We start from the raw sequence: 20,128 nt of genomic DNA on the forward strand, positions 1-20,128 counted from the left end.
GCCAGTGTTTGGACAAGCTATATTTCAATCTTGTTTCAGTTTTGTGTAAGTCTTCAGAATTAAAAGCTGAGCTGCGTACAGTACTAACCTTTCTTTAAAAGGAGCTGGGGTTTCTGGCCTAAAGCACAGCATATTTTTAAATATTAGGTTTCATGGCTATGAAATGGTCTATCCGCATGGCCAAAAACCATCACAAGTTTCAGTTTAGTCAAAGAAGAAAGCTGGAAATGAATAGCCTTATAAACTGCCTTGTCTTCTCTCCTACCCTGAATTGCTGCCTAGTTCAGTGTCCACTTTCAAGGCCTTCACTTAATATACTTAAAATAAAAAATGGTGAAAGATTGTCACATTTCTGCCAAAGTTATTCCTCCTGTCTCCCTAGAGGCTCAGTAACATGATAGAATTTTGGTCTATAAAGTGAAAACAACATTTGCGTAAGCTTGCCTGCTAAATCAGTGATTATTCATTCCAGTATATATTCCTGTTTTATATCTGCTTTTATTTCTTCAACAAGCACAAGTTTTCAAGGAAAAATAGCAACAGAAGCTGCAAGAACTTGTAGGTATAGTGAAAAATAATTATAACATCTTTAAAAAAACAAGATTGCTCCTTCAGGCTGGTAAATAAAAAAAAAAAAAAAAAAAAATTCAGTTTCCATTTCCAGGAACCGTTTCCTCAAAATCACAGTGCAGAACAGTCACAGCAAGAAATCCAGAGTTAGAAGCAGCACAAAGACTGAAGATGACACTGTACTCCCTGGGTTTCAATGATATCTGGTCACTGTCTGTCACACTAGCAATACGAAGAGCCCTCTTTGAGCTCCAAGGCTTATCTTGGAGACTAAGCAAAGTCTTGAGTGCAAAACATCAACTAGATCAATCAAAAACCAAACTGCAATCAAATCAAGCCATAACTTTAATGTCTAGCAGCTGGAATAGTTTTCTCTCTGGTTCGCAAGTACCAGTCATTTACTAATGCTCAATGAATGACATCTCTGTGGCTCAGTGGGAAATTATTGTCATTCAATATACTCAACTCCATGAATATCACAGAAATGCAGTAACATTTGTGCCATTAATGTCCAATGTATTCAGTATCTAACACACCTCTCTCAACTGAAAACAAAGGAAAAGGAGGCAAAAATGTGATTGTGAAAAACATAAGGCAACTTATAAAAGCAATCTGCTATGAGGTGCTGTATTATCCATTAAAATAATTCGCAAGCATGGAGATAGTGGCCCACGTTCTTCTCTGAAAGTCCAAAGAAACATGGTTCAGCAAACATAGTTCCAGAATGTAACTAGTTACATATATGCAGAGTAATACAAGCTTCCTACATAATCAGGATGTACTTTCCTTCTGCTTTCTTTCTCTTACTGTAATCCTAAATATAGCTATTACAGACTTCCCTTTAAGTCCTTGTTCATGAAGGCTTCCACTGGAAATCTGGTAACTGATGTTTTCTTTAATAACACATGTAACAAGCATCTTGACAGACTTGCCTTTCAAAGTAGTATAATAATTTAGGGTTCAGTATATCCCCTTTATGCTGTGCTTTTCCACAGGTATTTAGCAGACAAAATATGAGCCAAAATATGCATATCTCAGTCTTTCAGAACTCGTCATCCCTAAATGTGGAAAGCTTGCAAATATGAAACCTGTCCACTCTGACTGATCCTAAGATGTGCAACAGAGTAAGGCTGCTGCCTTCCTGCAGATGTTTAAGAAGGACTCCTAGCTACTGAACTTGTTCAAATGGAGCTGAAATGTCAGGCTGCCCCATTTTTAATCCCTTGCTCCCTACAGCATCATTCCTTCCTCCAGAAATATTACCCTGTATCACTGAAGTCACTCTCTCCTGGATTTGGTGTTCCAGAACATTTGAATAAAGAATAGCAGCATTTTTAATTCAGTACTAAAAAGTCAAAATTGTTTAAGCTAACTGATCTTCATTGATACTAAGTAACTTTTGTAACAATTGGATAGAAAATGCAGAACAGATATAACACGAGGTTGCACTACATAATAGCAGAGAGCTTTTAACACAAAGGTAAAGAAATGGTGCCATCTGGTGCTGAAAGTGACACACAGAGTTCAATGGCGCATTTTCTGTCCCAAGAAACACACAAAAGACAACGGAAGGGGAAAGTGGCTCTGGAGCTCCCATGGCAGCACAGTGAGAAGGCTGCACAGAGACTTTCCCGGCTCATTTGAGAGCTGAGGATCAATGAGCTTGAGGGCAGGACCTGTAACTCTACAGGACAGAACTCTTCTCAACAATGACTTTAGCAAGAAGCCTCTAGACTCAAGCTTGCAGAGTTTTCCTCCAAATCTACTGTGGTTTTCCTGTGATTCAGGTCCCTTTGTGTTCTTTAGCAGAATGTTACTGGGATGGAAATGAGTAAGTTCTTTAGTAGATAGAGATATCGATAGATATATATATATATATATACACACACACATGTAAAAAAGGATCATTGAACTAGCAGCGATCACCTGACTAACTGCTCAACAATGACTTCTGGGACACTCCTCACTCAAAAACCCATGTTAACTGTCCCTTAATTACGCAATGCTTTTGTTTGTCATAATGTCACCTAGAGATCAGGACGCATCTAACTGAATAAACAAACGAGTACTACACACTATACCAACAGCATAAGTTTCCTATCTGGTAGTCTACCTGCTCAACCAGCCTTGAGCAAGTCTGAAAAGCTACTCAGTCAATTTATGACCATTGCTTGTGAAAAGATTTTTGGGTCAATGAGCTGTCACTAAGCCCATGTTGTTGCATTTTGGGTCTCCTACCTCATGACGTGAAATCTGCGCCTGGAGTTCCTGGATGTTGCTGGTTGCTATTGGCTTGTCTTGGATCTCACGATGGGCACTCTCTATCATTTGCTGTAAATGTTTCATTTCTTGTTCATATTGCTCAAACTGAACCACTGCTTCCTAGAAAGGGGAAAAAAAATATTGAGTGTCTACACAAAAATAAATATTTACTTAGGCCAAGCATGCCTAATCTCCCTTCCGAAGTGGACCAAACTTACATCTATCTGGTACCTGCATCTGGATAAGCAAAGCAGGAACACAGTCAGCAAAAAGTCTGTTCAGAAATATTGTGAACTGCAATGAATTCAATGGTTTCATTTATTTAACCATTTCCAAGAAACAGTTCACTTAACATGATGTTTTAGATATCCAATGTAAGGAGCCATAACTTCTGCTTCCAACAAGTATCTGCATCAAACATACCCACCAAAAGACAGTATTGCACAGTCTCATGGTTTTACTATAAAGCATTTTCATCGGCTTTTTCACTTCCAGCCTCTATTTAGGAAGTGGAAAGACTACACAAAAAAGTTAGGTTTTTGCAGAAAATACAACTGTGAGAGGATTATGAAAGTTGATCCATACCATTATTCTACCAGTGTAGTATCAGTTCTTTCTATCATAGATTCACCAGCAGTTTGTCTAATCTGTTTTTAAAACTTCTCAGTGTGACATTGTATCCTTCCTCATACTTAAGTATCATTAAGTATCCTTAATGATAGAAAGACTCACCTGTTTTCTATCTCAAGCTCTGTGGTTGTACACTAGCTCACTAGGTATTTTTCCATTACTACAGAGCAGGAAAGAAAAGCTTACTCTCTCCTTTGTAAATACCTTTTACGTGTTTGAGTATGAATTCAAACAATCAAACAAAACCTAGTTTTCTTTGATTTAGCAAAACTTGAAAATGCAAATTTAATAGATGCTGAATGACTAAAAAATCAGAAAGCAAATATACAAAAATTTTAAATAAAGAGAAAAAAATCATTATTTTAATCCTAGAAAGCTATTTAATTAATTCAACAGTTTTTATGCAATCAAGATAAGCAGTTGATGTTCTAATGGTATATTAATTCCATTAACTGATTACATATGTTATAAAATTAACCTGCATACAATTGTGCATTAGCTATTTGTCTAGTTAATCCTAACAGCATTATAAAAACCAGCAAGATTAAGGAGAGAACAGAGATGAGATTCTGAGATTCTAATGAGTAAATCATCAACAAACGTGATCACAAATGTTAAAACCTCCAAAAACATGGAGTCGGAAATGACTAAAACTTAGCGGGGAACTTCCTAATGGTACTACACGGAAAAGAGGAATGCATGGAGCTACAAAATTCTCTGTTTTCATCACAACTCGTACGGTTCTGGCCAAGTTACTCCGCATAATGGACAGGGCAGAGATGCACTTGCCTGCATGACATTGCACTGCTGAATGGCAGCATGCTGCAGGCGGCTGGCTTCCTCCTGGAGCCGCAGCGCACTGTGGCACATCGGCAGGCCAGCGACCACCTCCTCGGGAATCCTCAGGGCGCTCTGGCAGGCCTGGACCGCGTGAACCTTCGGCTTCAGAGACTCCATTTCAGACAACAGATGCTAGAAACAAAAAGTCAGTGCCACAATAAGCTAGGTTTGCAGAACTCCCAGAGCGTTTGATGCAACAAAAGAAAAAAAATGACAAGTTCAAGCACTAAAACCAATTAAATTGATTATCAGTTTTCTATATGGAATATAATCAGGACACACTTTGTCTGGAGCTGCTCATTCTGAAACGAGCATTCTTTTAAATATTAGTTAAGCAACAAGCCCATACAATAGGAATAAAAACAATTTGTGAAAAAGAACAGTAGTACCCATTTCTAAGTGTCTCAATTCCAAAATATTTCTGTTAACTTATTTGAAAATCTATCTTTACAAAATCCACAAACCAAAGCAGCATAGGAGTCATTTATGTATACACATATTTTAATGTTCAAATCAAAGTGGAACTCCCAGCTGAGACACAGAAGCAGATTTTCAAACCAGCAAATGAATCTTAAAGTGTTCACAGCCGTCCTTTGAAAATACAAACCATGGCTGAAAATGTTGCTTAAAATTCAAAAGGCAGTCAAACAGAAAGCAACACAGCTACACAGAAATCTTTTCCTCTGAATAATCACACATTGGATGCCTTTGTTAATAGTCTCTCTTCCATTCAAAATGTCCATTCAAGCTGTCTGTTCATATGCATCAGAGGGTCTAAGTGCAATGACTGGAGAACAGATTTGATCATCATTCTTTTTGTCTTCACTGGGGAGTTCAATGTATTCACAGATAGAAGAAGAAAAACAAAAAAAACCACCACAACTGAAAAAGGCAAAGTTGATGAAAAGGGCCTTAGCTCATTACAAAAAGATTTTAATTTCAATAGATATAAGTCAGCTAGACAACGTATGTGGTTGTCTCCTTTCTGCTATGCCATACGCAGAAAGGTAGCTAGGTGAGTCTGAATGATGAGAGGATTGTGGTTTGCTCTTCATTTCTGTACCTTTGTGACGTATGGTGGATAATCTAACCAGAGATTTGATGTAATGACCTATTCCTTGGACATCACTGGTGAGGCCTCTCCTCTGGCAGGCCCCATGCTGCTGCCTTATTGTATAATCGGTACCCAGAGATACCCTGGGGGCTGCACACCAGCCAGGCACTCTCCAAGACCCCCTCTCTGGTCTGCTGAAACAGGTGTGCCGGGGTTACAGCCCCTTTCTGTACAAACAAAAGTCCTACTGTAAGACCTGCTATAGCCAGGACAAAGAATACACATAAACAACAGTGTAACTCCATATTTCTTTACTCTTACAGTAGGTGACATGTTTCATTTACACTCTTCAATGCCATATTCTGAAATGTGGCTGCAAGTCTGTAGAATAAAGACTGCATATTTTAATCAAAAGGGAAAGCCCTGCAAATTCACCTTTCATCCATAGGTTTTTCTGCAGATTTTCATCCTACAGTGGACCTGTTGACATTTAGTTTTCACTGGTTGACTAGGACAGTTCAATCTCTACATTAGCTTGCAGCAAGAAACATTTCTTAAGCAACTCAGAAAGCGATGACTTGGGTTATTTTTCTTGTCATGAGACTGAGACCAAAAATAACAAATTGACAAATCTCTATAGTGGGCCAAGCGTAACACAGAAAGCAGCAATATGTTCTGGGAGTAATTCAACTAAACATACAAAAATGTAACTGGGCTTAAGGAAAACGGAATTTTCCCTTAGCTTTCCAGTTGATTATTGGAGGAGCTAGCAACACACCATGTCATTATATCCCTAGTTGTAAAATGGTGATAAGAATCTAGACTTCCTTTTGAAGTACTTGAAGAACCTGTTGATGAAAAGTGCTGGATAAGAACTGAGATTTGTTATTATTATTAATATGCATTAAACTTGGATTGGATGCACATTTCTCAGAATGGCATCAACCCAAGAACGGACTCATAAAGCACCGTACTCCAACCTTTCCTTTTGGGGGAATTACTTTTTCCCTGTTCCATCCCTTATTCCCTTGGCAGCAATTTGGGGCTAGACTCAGAGACAACGACCCACTTAAGGAACACCACATTCAGTCTCATCAACTTTCATTATTCTTTGTGTAAGCTCACACTACTTAAGTGGTAACTTTGAGGTCCTGGTCTTTTACCTGTCTGTGAGAAAGCTGCTCTTTCAAGCTCAAATGTCCGAGCTCTGGAGAGGTCAGTGTGGCTTGGGCTTGCTCCAACGCAGCCTGCAGGGCTCTCACCTCAACTTCAAATTTCTTCATGTCCTGTAAGACCATACATTTGATTCAGGGATAAATTTAAAAAAAAAAAAAAAAAAAAAAAAAATCACTATAAAGATATATCTGGATTTTTTAGCTATGTCCTTGATACAGTGCCAAAACTAATTCATAGTTTTAACATTTAAATGTGTAAAACATTGAATAAAAATACCAGTGCTATGACAATCTAGTAAAGGAGGTCTCAGAGTTATTATTTTAGTACTTCCTCAATCTCAAATACAGCATGTACTTTATAAAGCTAATTTTGTGAAGTTCAAGGCCTCGAAAGGAACTCAAGATGTCCTCTAGTCATCTTCCTGTAATGGGAGAGAACGCAATTGTATTATCTTTACAGACTGTTCTTAAAGACAACTAGCAGTGGAGTCCCACTTATCTCTACAGACAACACATTCCACTGTTTCAGTACTCTTTCTGTAGAAAGTTTTTTCTGAGTCTGACATAAGGTTATCTTTTGTTGCAACTTCATTCCTCTACTTACTATCCCATTAACAACAGACATGAAGAACAAGTTATTTTTTTTCTCTGTGAACATATTGTATGTTAGGATAACCTTTTTTCATGCACCTTTTCTACAAGTTTAAACACTTATCACAGTCATCACTATCCTCTGCTCTTTCTCCAGCTGGACACTGCTAAAACCTCACTAGTGACCTGTAGGTAGAACAAAAGGACTACTTCACACGCCTTACAATTATATACTTTATTTTCTGCATGGTGTTTGGATTTTTTACAACAATGTGACATCGTTCACTTTTTTTCCATGATCCACTTTGTTAAACTTAAGACTTTTCAACAGGGTGTGTCACGTCAGTAGCTTCGGATACTCACGTGCCTTGTTCTTCCTGTCTAAAAGTAACAATTTGCTCATCCCTGTTCAATAGCAGCCTCGTGGACTACTTCCAGGTAGTCCCTGTACATCTGCTGTTGTTTAAGCATCCCAAAAGGCGTGATATCTAAACCACCATTCAACTCATCAATGAAAATATTAAATAGTACCAGATCCAAGGAAGAATCCTGCAAAATCCTGCTTGAGGCATCCTTTCTTTGGGGCTGTGAACCACTGATAATTACACACCAGGTAAATTGTCTAGCCAGCTTTATGCCTTTAGCTTTTTTATTGTATTTTCAGCTAGGTAAGATTATTAACTTTGTTAATAACACTATAATGTGAAACATTATTGAAGTCAAGATATATATGTTATACATTTACCTAAAATCTATCTACCACTTTCATATTAAATTGGACCCTCTTGATATGGTTTTCTGTCTTCATAAATCTATGTTGGCTTCTATTCATCTCCATGTTTTCTTACAGGAATTTACAAATAGTTTATTCAATTGTTCCAATATTTCTCTAAGAACTGAAGCTAGTAAGTTTCACTTCTACTATGCTTACCTGTATGCAAATCTCTGGTTTGTTCTATGAAAAGCAAAAAAAATTAAAAGCTTTCAGCTCACAAACTGTGGTTTACTGATATGTGCTTTTGTAATGGAAAGAAGTCTTCTTTAAAACTTCTCTGTTACACTGTTACGGCTGCTGCAGCATTTCTGCTATGTCCTATAAATTTTGTGAAATAAGAGTCAAATTGGAGAAGGATCATTTTTAACCTTAGCTGTCATTGTCCTAACAATTGGTGATAGCCTTTCTCTTAGCTGCCTTTACGCGTTTTCCTATTTTGTAGTGTGCAACTGTAGGAGATGACAGCAGAAGAACCCCTATAAATGTACTAATGATAGCATTCCAATATTCATTTTTTTCCTGAATTATTGTATCATTAAAAAAAAAAAGGTGAAACTTCTTGCCCTGAAGATAAGAGCAGGTAGAAAAGACTTTTGTGCTTTTCCCTGTGCCCTGCACCAGTTTATCATGCCCTCAGGCACTACGTAGGCACAACACACATTTACATTAACAAGAAACCCATACAGAAGAGCTGCACAGAAATATCAGGGACATGAACAAGCGGGGACTGGCTTCCTGGGAAGAGTATAGGGAAGCTGCCCGGTTGTGTAGGGATGGGGTCAGGAAGGCCAAGGCACAGCTGGAGCTGAACTTGGCAAGGGATGTGAAAAATAACAAGAAGGGCTTCTACAGGTATGTCAGCCGGAAAAAGATGGTCAAAGAAAGCGTACCCCCGCTCATGAGCGAGACCGGCGAACTGGCAACAGCAGATGAGGAGAAAGCTGAGGTACTCAACAACTTTGCCTCAGTCTTCACTGGCAACCTCTCTCCTCACCCCTCCCGAGTCGATGAATGGCATGAAGGAGACCAGGAGGGTAAAATCTCTCCAGCTGTAAGTGAAGACCAGGTTCGGGACCTCCTGCAGAACCTAAATGTACAGAAGTCCATGGGACCTGATGAGATGCATCCCAGAGTCCTGAGGGAACTGGCTGACGTAGTTGCCAAGCCACTCTTCATGATATTTGAAAAGTCATGGCAGTCAGGGGAAGTTCCCAGTGACTGGAAAAAGGGAAACATTGTGCCCCTTTTCAAAAAGGGTAGAAAGGAAGACCCCGGGAACTACCGACCTGTCAGCCTCACCTCTGTGCCTGGGGAGATCATGGAACAGATCCTCCTAGAAGATATGCTAAGGCACATGGAGGCCAGGGAGGTGATTCAAGACACCCCAGCATGGCTTCACCAAGGGCGAGTCCTGCCTCACCAACCTAGTGGCTTTCTATGATGGTGTAACAACAAGGGTAGACGAGGGAAAACCTATGGATGTCATCTATCTGGATTTTTGTAAAGCCTTTGACACGGTCCCCCACATCATCCTTCTCTCTAAATTGGAGACCCATGGATTTGATGGGTGGACCGTGCGGTGGATGAGGAATTGGTTGGATGGTCGCAGCCATAGGGTAGTGGTCAACGGCTCAATGTCCAGATGGAGACCAGTGACGAGTGGAGTCCCTCAGGGATCCATACTGGGACCAGTGCTGTTCAATATATTTATCAATGACATGGACAGCGACATCGAGTGTACCCTCAGCAAGTGTGCAGATGACACCAAGCTGAGTGGTATGGTCGAGACACCAGAAGGACGGGATGCCATCCAGAGGGACCTGGACAAGCTGGAGAGGTGGGCCTGTGTGAACCTCACGAGGTTCAACAAGGCCAAGTGCAAGGTCCTACACCTGGGTCGGGGTAATCCCCGGTATCAATACAGGCTGGGGGATGAAAGGATCGAGAGCAGCCCTGCTGAGAGGGACTTGAGGGTACTGATAGACGAAAGGCTGGACATGAGCCCGCAATGTGCGCTGGCAGCCCAGAGGGCCAACCGTGTCCTGGGCTGCATCAGGAGAAGCGTGGCCAGCAGGTCGAGAGAGGTGATTCCGCCCCTCTACTCTGCTCTGGTGAGACCTCACCTGGAGTACTGCGTTCAGCTCTGGAGCCCTCAGCACAAGAAGGACATGGAACTGTTGGAGCAGGTCCGAAGGAGGGCTACAAAAATGATCCGAGGGCTGGAGCACCTCTCCTATGAGGACAGGCTGAGAGAGCTGGGCTTGTTCAGCCTGGAGAAGAGAAGGCTGTGGGGAGACCTGATTGCAGCCTTTCAGTACTTAAAGGGAGCCTATAGGAAAGATGGGGACAATCTTTTTAGCAGAGACAGCAGTGACAGGACGAGGGGTAATGGTTTTAAACTAAAACAGGGTAGGTTTAGGCTGGATATAAGGAAGAAATTCTTTACAATGAGGGTGGTGAAACACTGGAACAGGTTGCCCAGAGAGGTAGTGGAGGCCCCATCCCTGGAAACATTCAAGACCAGGTCGGACAGGGCTCTGAGCAACCTGATCTAGTTAGCGGTGTCCCTGCTCGCTGCGGGGGGGTTGGACTAGATGACATCTAGGGGTCCCTTCCAACCCAAAACTTTCTATGATTCTATGATTCTATGTGTTCTTTCTTTTCCTTGCACTCCGTTTTAGAGACAGGTCTTACACTATGAAATCCTGGTCTAGTCCAGTACTGATTTGAATTAATAGAGAGCAGGCTTTGGATATCTTTGAAGAGAAAAAGAAAGGAAACGGCACAGTGTAAGTGCCAACACAGATACTTTTCAAGTATCTAAACACAGGTGCCCAGTACCATTTGAGACACACCACGATCCCCAATACATCCCTCCAGAATGGGCAGATATTATGTAAGACCTGCAGGAATCTTGTCCCGGTCTGGAACAGCCCCTGAAGGCAGTATGTCAACTGGCACAAGACATCTAACTTTAGACAACACAATCATGCGCTTTGTAGACCACAGATAACCTGCTCTGCTAACAGTCTCAGAAACGTGATGCACACACCACCCTAGCTGTCAGCTAGCATTAGAAAAACTGCTTTCATATACCTTAGCAGCGTCTTGGAGATTTGGCAGCCGCACTTTGATAACTTGCTGCAATTCCTCTGTCCGCCGTCCCAGTTCCAGCACTTGCTGTGACATTCCTTCAGTACAGTATACACTTGCCAGATACTCAATCCTTTCACTCATGGCCTCAAGATCACCATGAAGCTCTCCAGACTCATCAAGCATAGTCTAGATGGAGATATGAACAAATCGAATGCCAGAGTTGAGCTTCAGATTAAACATATCTTTAAACGTATTCCTGTTCTACAAACTCCTCAATTTGTACACATCTGTAAGCATATGACAAAGTTCTACTAATTTCCTGTAAGGCTGCTTATGGAGACTGGGAAACAAAAAGAGTAAGTTGTGAAGCTTCAGCAGCTGTTCTTATCAACACATTTGTTTTAGCATTTTTCTACACACGCTTGCCTGTAAAAATATAATATACACAATCTACGGATAGGATTTGTTCTGGAAGCCTGAGGTACCTAATAGGAAGCAGCAGAAAGCACTCAGGTGCAATGTTATTGCAGGGCAGTAGTCATTAACGCTGCCTAAAAACGGCTACCAAAGTGTTCTGTGGGATGGCATGGTTAAGACCATATCCTCATCAACTTTTGAAGCAAGAAAAATGCCGTAACAAAAGCAAACCAGAAATGCTATCTCCTAGCTATCCTCAGGATAAGTTGCCTGGTGGTTCCTATTCAGAATAAGAAAGCTTGACATATTACATTGCCGCAACGTAAGTAAATGCAGCTAACAATTAACTAATGTATAAAAACCGTAACTAACTAACTATAAAAACCATAATTAATGCATTCTTATTTGTCATTAGTGAGATACAATCATTTTATGATGCTTTGATTTCTTTCATGTGGTCATGTAACAATGGACAAGCTTGAACCTTATCAAATTGCTCCACTGATCCCACACTTACACATTCAACACACGAACACACAGAGAACAAATTGAACTGTCACATGGATGGCAAAACACACTGATGAGAGATGTTCAGGAAGCAACTGGAAGAGACTCATCCATTGGGTGTCAGTCTGAGAACATTTACTGTGAAACTCATCAGAGGAGAACAAAGGCTATTTCAATTTAGAAAAGAAAGAAAAGAGAAAAAAAAAAAAAAAACAACCCTGAAAATCGTGTTTGGTTAACTACAGTTTTAGAAGAGTATTAGCTGCGATGAGGTACTCCGTGTAATAGAATCACAGTGTACAGACACACTGTTCAATCAAAAGCTGCTGTGAAGCCAATGTACTTGAGTAAACACAGAGGTCAACTTTGAATCACAGTTTTATTCAAAAATATATCTTCATTTCAGTCTTAAAAACAATTGTCCAAAACAAATTAATTGTCTCTAAGACCTGAGGGAACAGTCACAGAAACCTAGCACTTTAAGACTTTTTCCCCTCAAGAAAAGGAGACAAAAAAGTGTAGGAAATAAAAATTCACTGCTCAGAAAACAATGTATTTTATACACTGCCCTTCAAATTTAATTGCTCATATAATCACCTGGTAGGCTTTAAATTGATCACGAAGCTGAGAGGAAGCATTCCATGTTATACTACCGTGCACTAGGATATTTGCTTTCTCGATCCATTTTAATACGAACTCCAGCATCTCATTGTATTCCTCCAGGTGTGAAGCGGCCTGGATATAAAAGACAAATCCACTTAAGCCTAAAATGTAATTCTGTACAGTTCTTAGAGAATGATAAAATTACTTTTATTTCATTTAGTGTTTTTAACTTGGGGATTGTTTGCAAAACTTTTCCTTACTGTTGAATATAATTTATTTATTTCTCTATTTATGGAGTTAAAATAGGTCTGCTTTCAGTAAAAAACATAACTATTTCAGGGGGAAAAAGGCACTACAAGAATGTAGGTCACAAGGGGAGAGTGCGCGCTGATGCTCAAACATATGCCTAGAGGTTACACTTCCTGCACATATTCAACCTCACACGTAAGCCCCAAACTACCTTCTTGCTCAGTTTGTGGCTCACTGCAAGCCTCTTTTATGTCATTACTAATTTTAGTTTTTCTCTTTCCATATCCTCCCCCAAATCATCTTTATTTAAAACATGCTTTGTCCACTCAACCTGTCATATTTCCAAAAAAAAGAAATGTTGCACTTATTTCAAAATACAGGAAAAAAGCTCTGCTTTCTGATTCACCCAATATCTATTAAGTGAAGTACACTTTCGTTCCAATTTTATTCTTACTTAACCAGAATAATTTCACTGATTTTCATGCTTTTGTCCTGTATGAAGGATGGATCAAATCCTGGGTGACAGAACTACATTTTCATGCACTTTGCCTTACCAATCATTTTTTATGACAGGAAGTGGATTTCTTGGCACTGAACAAAAATATCCTAACAGCTAAATCCCTTCAAGAAGTACTTTTGACTGAGCTCTTACTTTGATAGTAATTTTCTTTCTCTTTTTAAAAACAATTTTTAAGAGAAAACTGAAAAGAATATAATGAAATAGTTATCTTTTTCAAGCCTTACAGAAGCTTCTTCATGCATGCAGAAAAGAGACCTCATAATTTATCAGAGTATTGATGGCAGAACCACAGAAAATCCTTTTCTTTGCTTTTAGCTGAACTTCTTTGGCATGATAACAATTGGAAAAAAAAACATAAGAAAGAGTTTCAGGGATTTTGAATTACAGGGGAAGCATCTTTACAAATGCTGAACTGTTGCATAAACACTATGCATTATCAGGGCCATTCTATCGAATCTACAAATCATATTCACACTCTAGATAGTGACCAGAGCAAAACAATGTTTTTATTTTAATGCTGCAAATATAGGTAACAGTGATAAGACAGAGGTGCTGTAAGGTACAATGGAATAGTAATTCCTGGAATATTACTGTCTGTGGGAAGGTCTATAAACTTTTCAGGGCACCAGAGGAACCAAACAGTAGACGATTCATGGAGGAGGATGTTAAAGGAGCATCAAAGAATTATTCCACCCTCCTGATCTGACCTTTTTGAGGTGTGATGCAAGCCCTGACTAACAATAGGCAGATGTGCCAAGGAATGCCCCTTCTTGCATAACCACAGGAAAATAAATAAGAAGTTTGCATGCTCCTTCTGCTTCTGAAAGGGAACAGCAGAAAGGATGAGATCATACCTGACTGAGCTTAGCTGCTCTGTACTCAGCCTGCTGTATGGTCTGTTGGTGCAATGCAGTGAGTTTCCCTATCCTGTTAGCCAGCTGCTTAGCCAGCGGTACGTTCTGCTCTGCAAAGTCCTGGACTGATGCATCTAACTCCAACAGCTTTATATTGCAGCTGTCCAACTCTTCCCCAAGGATCTAGAGAGAAAAACAAGACAATCAGTGATCCAGGAAATGTTAGCTTTCTGGTTTTTTTACTTCTAGCCCAACTTGCAACTTTTTTTTGTCCAAATTCTCCATAATTTCTTCCATTTTTATTCTGGCTGGAAATCAACAGTGTTTGTCTAACCAGGAAGGCAGAAAAGCAGGATGTTTTGTCATCTCTTAAATGTGTGCCATCACTCTTTCTCCTCTGACTCCCTGGCTGAAATGGATAACCGTTTTCCTTACCATAGCAAAAGACTGAGTTACTTCAGAGTGACATTAACTGTTCATGGCCATTTTTCTGTGTTTGTTTTTGAAAATAATAGTCAGTACACATTGCCATGACAATGATTTTTACTAATCAGAGAGGAGTTTCATTTTGTTGGTGTCTTAAAATATACTCTTACAAATTCAGAAATATGTAACTATTCATTAATGCATTATAAAAAGTTCCATTTTTATTTGAAACTTGCATTTTCATAGCTAGATCTTGACATTGGAGTGGTCTGAATCATGCCAGACTGTTTCAATAGAAACATATTTTAAATTCAGTTTTTCTTAGCATAGTTACAAAGTTTGTGAAAACTTTTGAAAGGAAACCTAAAAGGTTTTCTACGTTTCTCATACATTGATAACATATTTATGGGCTACACTTTCTTGGGGAGGGGGTATATTGGGGTATTTTTGTATTTTATTTTTGTATCTAAGGGGTTAACAATTCATTCTTCTGTAGTATAAATAAAAGAAGTCTCATCAAACACTCTATCCCCTTTACAATTATTTTTAGAAATATAAATTGCAATCATCACACAAAAATTTATTCAGAACAATGCTCTAGCTACAGGTGCTTCAAGAAGGTACTTCAAGCTCTTCAGGTTAGGACTGCCATGGCAGACCGACCTTAGAGTGTAAGTTACGATCAACTGTTGTGATAAACAAATATTCCATGAAGAGCAGCATGACTTAGTGACAGAACTGTCTACATGTAGACAAAGACAGATGTTGAACTACTCATCTAAACACAAAGATGCATGTTTTTCAGGCAGGCATAAATAAATGTCTCTACTATCGAAATGATGCAGAATTTATATGCCATCTAAAAACGAGGGAAGGATCCAGAGGACTTGAGTCACATGGATTTAAAACAGATTTTTATTTTCTTTTTCACAGTCAGTGTTCATATAAAGTTTTTTACTGCTGTAATCAAAGCCAATGCAATCTCAGAAGTATCAGCTGAGTGCTGACATAAATGCAGTTGAGAGAACTTTACTAAATCTTCAGTGAGAGAGTTTTCGTCTGTGTAACATGGGAAAGCACGTTTCACTGGCTTTCTGCTTAATTACTGGGATCAAGCAGATTAACAAATTTTAAAGGGATAAATGTCAGTGACACCACCTCCAAAGCAAACAGTACGTTTGAGCACATTGAGAGCAATTCATGAAAATAAACAGGTAATTTTTGACATACTAGACACGGTAAATCTCTTCCTATTTGTTATGCTTTGTTTACTTTCACACAGTAACTTGGTCAAATTTATCTTTGATTAGTTAAAAACCCCTTCCCCATCCTTCCCCCCCCCCCCCAAAATCCCCTACTCTCGTATGATAATCCTAACTTGGCCATTGCACCTCAGTAGAGATGAGCTTTTGTCATGGTACATATAGGTTCATGGTACATATACCACATAGTAAGGTACGTACCTAAGATTAAGAAAACCTGCAAAAAGAACCAAGCATCCTTTGCATTACCGTTACCCGCACCAGTAGTACTTTATCTCGTTATTGCACCAAATGATACGAGATGGACTACTGGCTAAGTATAATTGTATTTATTGTAAGTAAACATGTACTGTAAAGAATAGTCTTTTCAGTACAGACCAGGACAAGGAGCAGTTTGGGAGCCTTTTAGGCTTTCCCAGGTTGTAGTAATGCTCATTATTTAGAGGGAACAGCATGACTTTGTCCATCTGACTTGCTTTTACTCTCAGCTACTTCCTCCAAGTTCTGTTACTCACTGAAGTCCCCATGTGGGCTAGTTCGCAAAGAATATCGTTAAAAACTCTCATCAGTCAACCCTTATTTCTGTCCATTCTTCTGTTGAACTACATTAAAAATATGTGCCATGCAAGTCTTCACAAATACAGCTGTGGTATGAAGTCAATGTCCCAATTCAGAAGAATTTATGGTGTAACCAAATAAGAGAAGCCTTCTCTTACCTTTTGTTCAAGTTTAGCCTGTGCTATATCATTTGTTTTCTTTTTCAGTTTGGAAAGAATGGCATTTAGTTCATTTGCTACGCCCTGGATTTTCTGACCAAACTCTTGATTCAATGTTTTGATCTGCTGAGTTTCTCTTTCTTTGGCTTGAATCTGTCAACAATAAGAATCAAATTCAGCAACCAGAAATCTCTCCTTCTGGAAGGAAATTAACTTTCATTTAACTTGCTTTAAATTAAACAAAGAAGGTAGTGAAACTACTGTATGTTGTCATAGTTTGACCGCACTCGGATATTGTATTTCACTAAGTTACAAAGGCTAAAGAAGGGCTATAGATCTGTAAACCATTTATCTACTATGCTTTACCTGATCTTGTACAGTTACAAGGGCCAGCCCAACTTCTGCTAAATTAAGAGAGAGTTCAGAAGGCAAGACGGTATAAAGCCCCAAGTACTTATTCTGTTGCTGTTCAGCCATTTTTTCAACAGCCTGGCGATGAGTAGTTACTTCACCAAGGAGAGACTAATGACAGAAAAATAGCATTGTTAAGAACCATGGGAAAAACATGCCTCTGTGAACTTAGTAAATGCAGACACCACATGCAGCTTGCAACAAAGCTAATTGCTTTCAGATTTTTAATTAATTCATTAAAACTTGTATCTTGGGACTCCCTGGATTCTCATTTATGACTGTCCAGTTCTCTGTTCCTGTGTGACCACACGTGCATAGAAAACGTCAAGTATTCAACACCTTCAGTGAAACAAGTCTATTTTATTCTGTTGCTTCCCTCCCTGCCCCAAACCGCCAAGTTAGAAATGTCGTATTCTGTCCATTTACATTCTGTTGTTCCCCCATATTCCAGATGAGAGGAGAAAAAATTACTAAACAATACGCTAGTATGTAAAATTACATAAATACAAATACTTAAATATATCTTAAATATCTTTAAAATAAGGTGTTACAGCCCATCAGCTACTTCACGCTTTATGAATTTGTCTAGTGGCTTACTCAAAAACTACGAATATTGTCTAATTTAAATTCATGGTGGTTTTGAACAGATTAACACTCACTAGAAGATTACAATGAAGATAAATATTGTATTTTAGAAACTGACATATTTGATATACCTGCAATTCCTGAAGTTGAGTATCTACTTCTGCATCAGGGCTTAATAAATATTCTTTTGTTTCCTGGATCCAGGACTTCACAATATTAATCTCTGCTTCAACCTCCTCACGTTCCTTCAGCTCCTGTTTCACCATCTTCGCACCTTTTTTCACTTTCTGTTGCATACTTCAGAAACAAAGAAACAATAACCATTTGTGAAGAATTAAGCAATGTCTAAAAACATTGCTTTGTCAGAAAATATAATTATTGATACACCCACATCCAGGGTAATAAAAAGCAGAGCACTGTTGCAACAAACTACTAAAACAGCACAATTAAATTTCTCATGTTCATTCTTCAGTTCTTTCCTTTAAATTAGCAGTTTTATATATTTTGACATCGAGTGATCAATTCTTTTGAAGAAAGGCAAACATTTACAATACAGACACCTACATCTGAGCTCATCACCACAGACTGGCCTTGTTGTCACTCGAGGAAGCAGTATATTCGAGGGCATGATTTAGGATGATTCATCATCCTTCTAAAAACACCTTCTAAAATAGGTCAGAAAAACGGGATCTTAGACCCGTCTATTTCTCTTCACTAATTAGAGAGTGAGAAATAACCAATTCAGATGTGTATATCTATAAAAGAAAAGAAATTCCACCCCTATTGATGGGATTTGCATTGGCAGAATACCCAGAATAAGGCATGGATCAAACACTTGAACACCATTTTTCATCCCGGGACCTATCTCTACAACTCCACTAAGATGGAATTTCCACACTTTCCTCAAGAACTTGAATCTCCTGTAAAAATTAGAATCTTTCTCAGACAACAGTTCTGTAAAAGATCTACAGGACTACTCGTAGTTCTGATGTACATGACCTGGATATTACTTTGATATTCCCATATTTGATTTATGTTTGTATAACATTTCATAGCTGAATCATGCCTTATTTACATAAGCATTAGATCATCACAGACCCTATTTCTTAGAAACTAATTCTAAGGGAAGAATGGAACTACAAAAGTTCTAGTATATGCACATTTTCTACAGGGATTGCTCTTCTACTGTAATCAGTTATGCATGTACACAATGAACTTTGCACAGACTAGGTGTAGTATTTACAGCTTTTTCATTCTCTGTCCCTCTCCCTCTTCCCACTGTGGAGACCCAGTTAATGGCATCTTAGTGCAGTTAAGAGGTGGATATGAGTCCTGAAACTTAGCCATAAAACTTCCTATTTTATATATGACAGGGAAACATTTTAGATTTAGACAAACATTCATACGGTGAAATTGTAAGATATGTTTAGTTTGCATATGTGCTAAATTCCCTTGTAAATTTCATAGGATACCTAAGGGCTTCCAACAGGAGAAACAAGGTGATAAACTACTCTAAACTTAGGATACAAAAAGATAAAAGATCACTGTGAACGGTGAGAAGCAATGGAAGTGTGTAAAATCGGTTGTAACTTCAAAGCAGTTTATATAACCCTTACATAAGTTACTATTACGCAAGGTAAGAAGTACATATTCTAAAATGCATACTTCTGTTGACGGAAATAAAAAATAATGGTAAAAATGCATTTCAAAATTAAATAAAGATAATTTAAAATTAAATTGATGCTTATTTTAAATATAATAACTATTATTTTAAGCATGCTAATTGTTAATGATAACAAAAATGATATGCGAACTCTTATTAATGAATTATACCATTTTTCTAGTGAATTTTTTAAACTATTGCCTTACTTGTGGCATCGATCTTGCATTGCTTTGATTTCTTGCATGACTGGGAGTTCCTCCTGAGATGGAGGCTTTATTTCCACATCCTGAAGCATGCTGACAGCGTGCTGTTTGAGCAGGCCCAAAGATGACAGCTGCTGCTCCGCCTCCAGAAGGAAACTGCTGTGGTAATCCAGGAGTTCCAAGAGCTCTGTTTTGGATGCCTTTTCCACTGAGCTTTCTGGTAAGCGACCTTGTAACTGATCTATTGCTATGGTGGCTTTCTGAATCTATAGAAAGAGAAGCAGTCTTGGAAATAACAAAATTAAAAAGAAGCTAGTACAACTGATAACAAAAGGTGCTAAACCCAGCGCTGTACATTTAGATGCTGTAAACCAGTTGTGGTACACAGCTTGTGCACCAGTCTCTATAGCAGATACAAATCTATGCCCTATAATGTGCTAGATCAAGGTAGCTAGCCCTAGCTCTTCACACTGAACTAGGATTTACTAAGGGATTTTCTTTGTCAAGTGATGAGTGGCTCCTCATATATTTTTTAGCATTTATTATCTTTATTGCCATAGGACCTATAGATCTATCCCAAGGCAGACACATATTAGGCACAAGTCATACATTTAACAAAAAGATTATCCCCATTATCAGAGAATCTTCAATCTCAGCATAAAATAACGGACAACAACAGATAAAGAGAGTCAGGTAGGATGTAAGGGAAAATAAGAGGC

At 38.8% G+C, this 20,128-nt stretch overlaps 1 protein-coding gene across 17 annotated transcripts in view; it reads right to left on the reverse strand.

Moving 5' to 3' along the window:
- SYNE1 (spectrin repeat containing nuclear envelope protein 1) overlaps positions 1–20,128 on the reverse strand; it is a 319,742-nt gene that overhangs the window by 108,628 nt on the left and 190,986 nt on the right. For all 17 annotated transcript variants that reach the window (XM_075413801.1, XM_075413802.1, XM_075413815.1 and 14 more), the window contains 10 exons: positions 19,413–19,675; positions 17,675–17,840; positions 16,914–17,069; positions 16,548–16,700; positions 14,144–14,326; positions 12,515–12,652; positions 10,994–11,179; positions 6,520–6,642; positions 4,252–4,434; positions 2,809–2,952 (listed from right to left, as the gene is read on the reverse strand). In XM_075413801.1, the coding sequence (XP_075269916.1) occupies positions 2,809–2,952; positions 4,252–4,434; positions 6,520–6,642; positions 10,994–11,179; positions 12,515–12,652; positions 14,144–14,326; positions 16,548–16,700; positions 16,914–17,069; positions 17,675–17,840; positions 19,413–19,675 (1,695 nt within the window). The remainder of the gene's footprint in view (positions 1–2,808; positions 2,953–4,251; positions 4,435–6,519; positions 6,643–10,993; positions 11,180–12,514; positions 12,653–14,143; positions 14,327–16,547; positions 16,701–16,913; positions 17,070–17,674; positions 17,841–19,412; positions 19,676–20,128) is intronic.

The sequence above is a fragment of the Opisthocomus hoazin genome, chromosome 2, assembly GCF_030867145.1.
Source record: "Opisthocomus hoazin isolate bOpiHoa1 chromosome 2, bOpiHoa1.hap1, whole genome shotgun sequence".
Classification (NCBI taxonomy): domain Eukaryota; kingdom Metazoa; phylum Chordata; class Aves; order Opisthocomiformes; family Opisthocomidae; genus Opisthocomus; species Opisthocomus hoazin.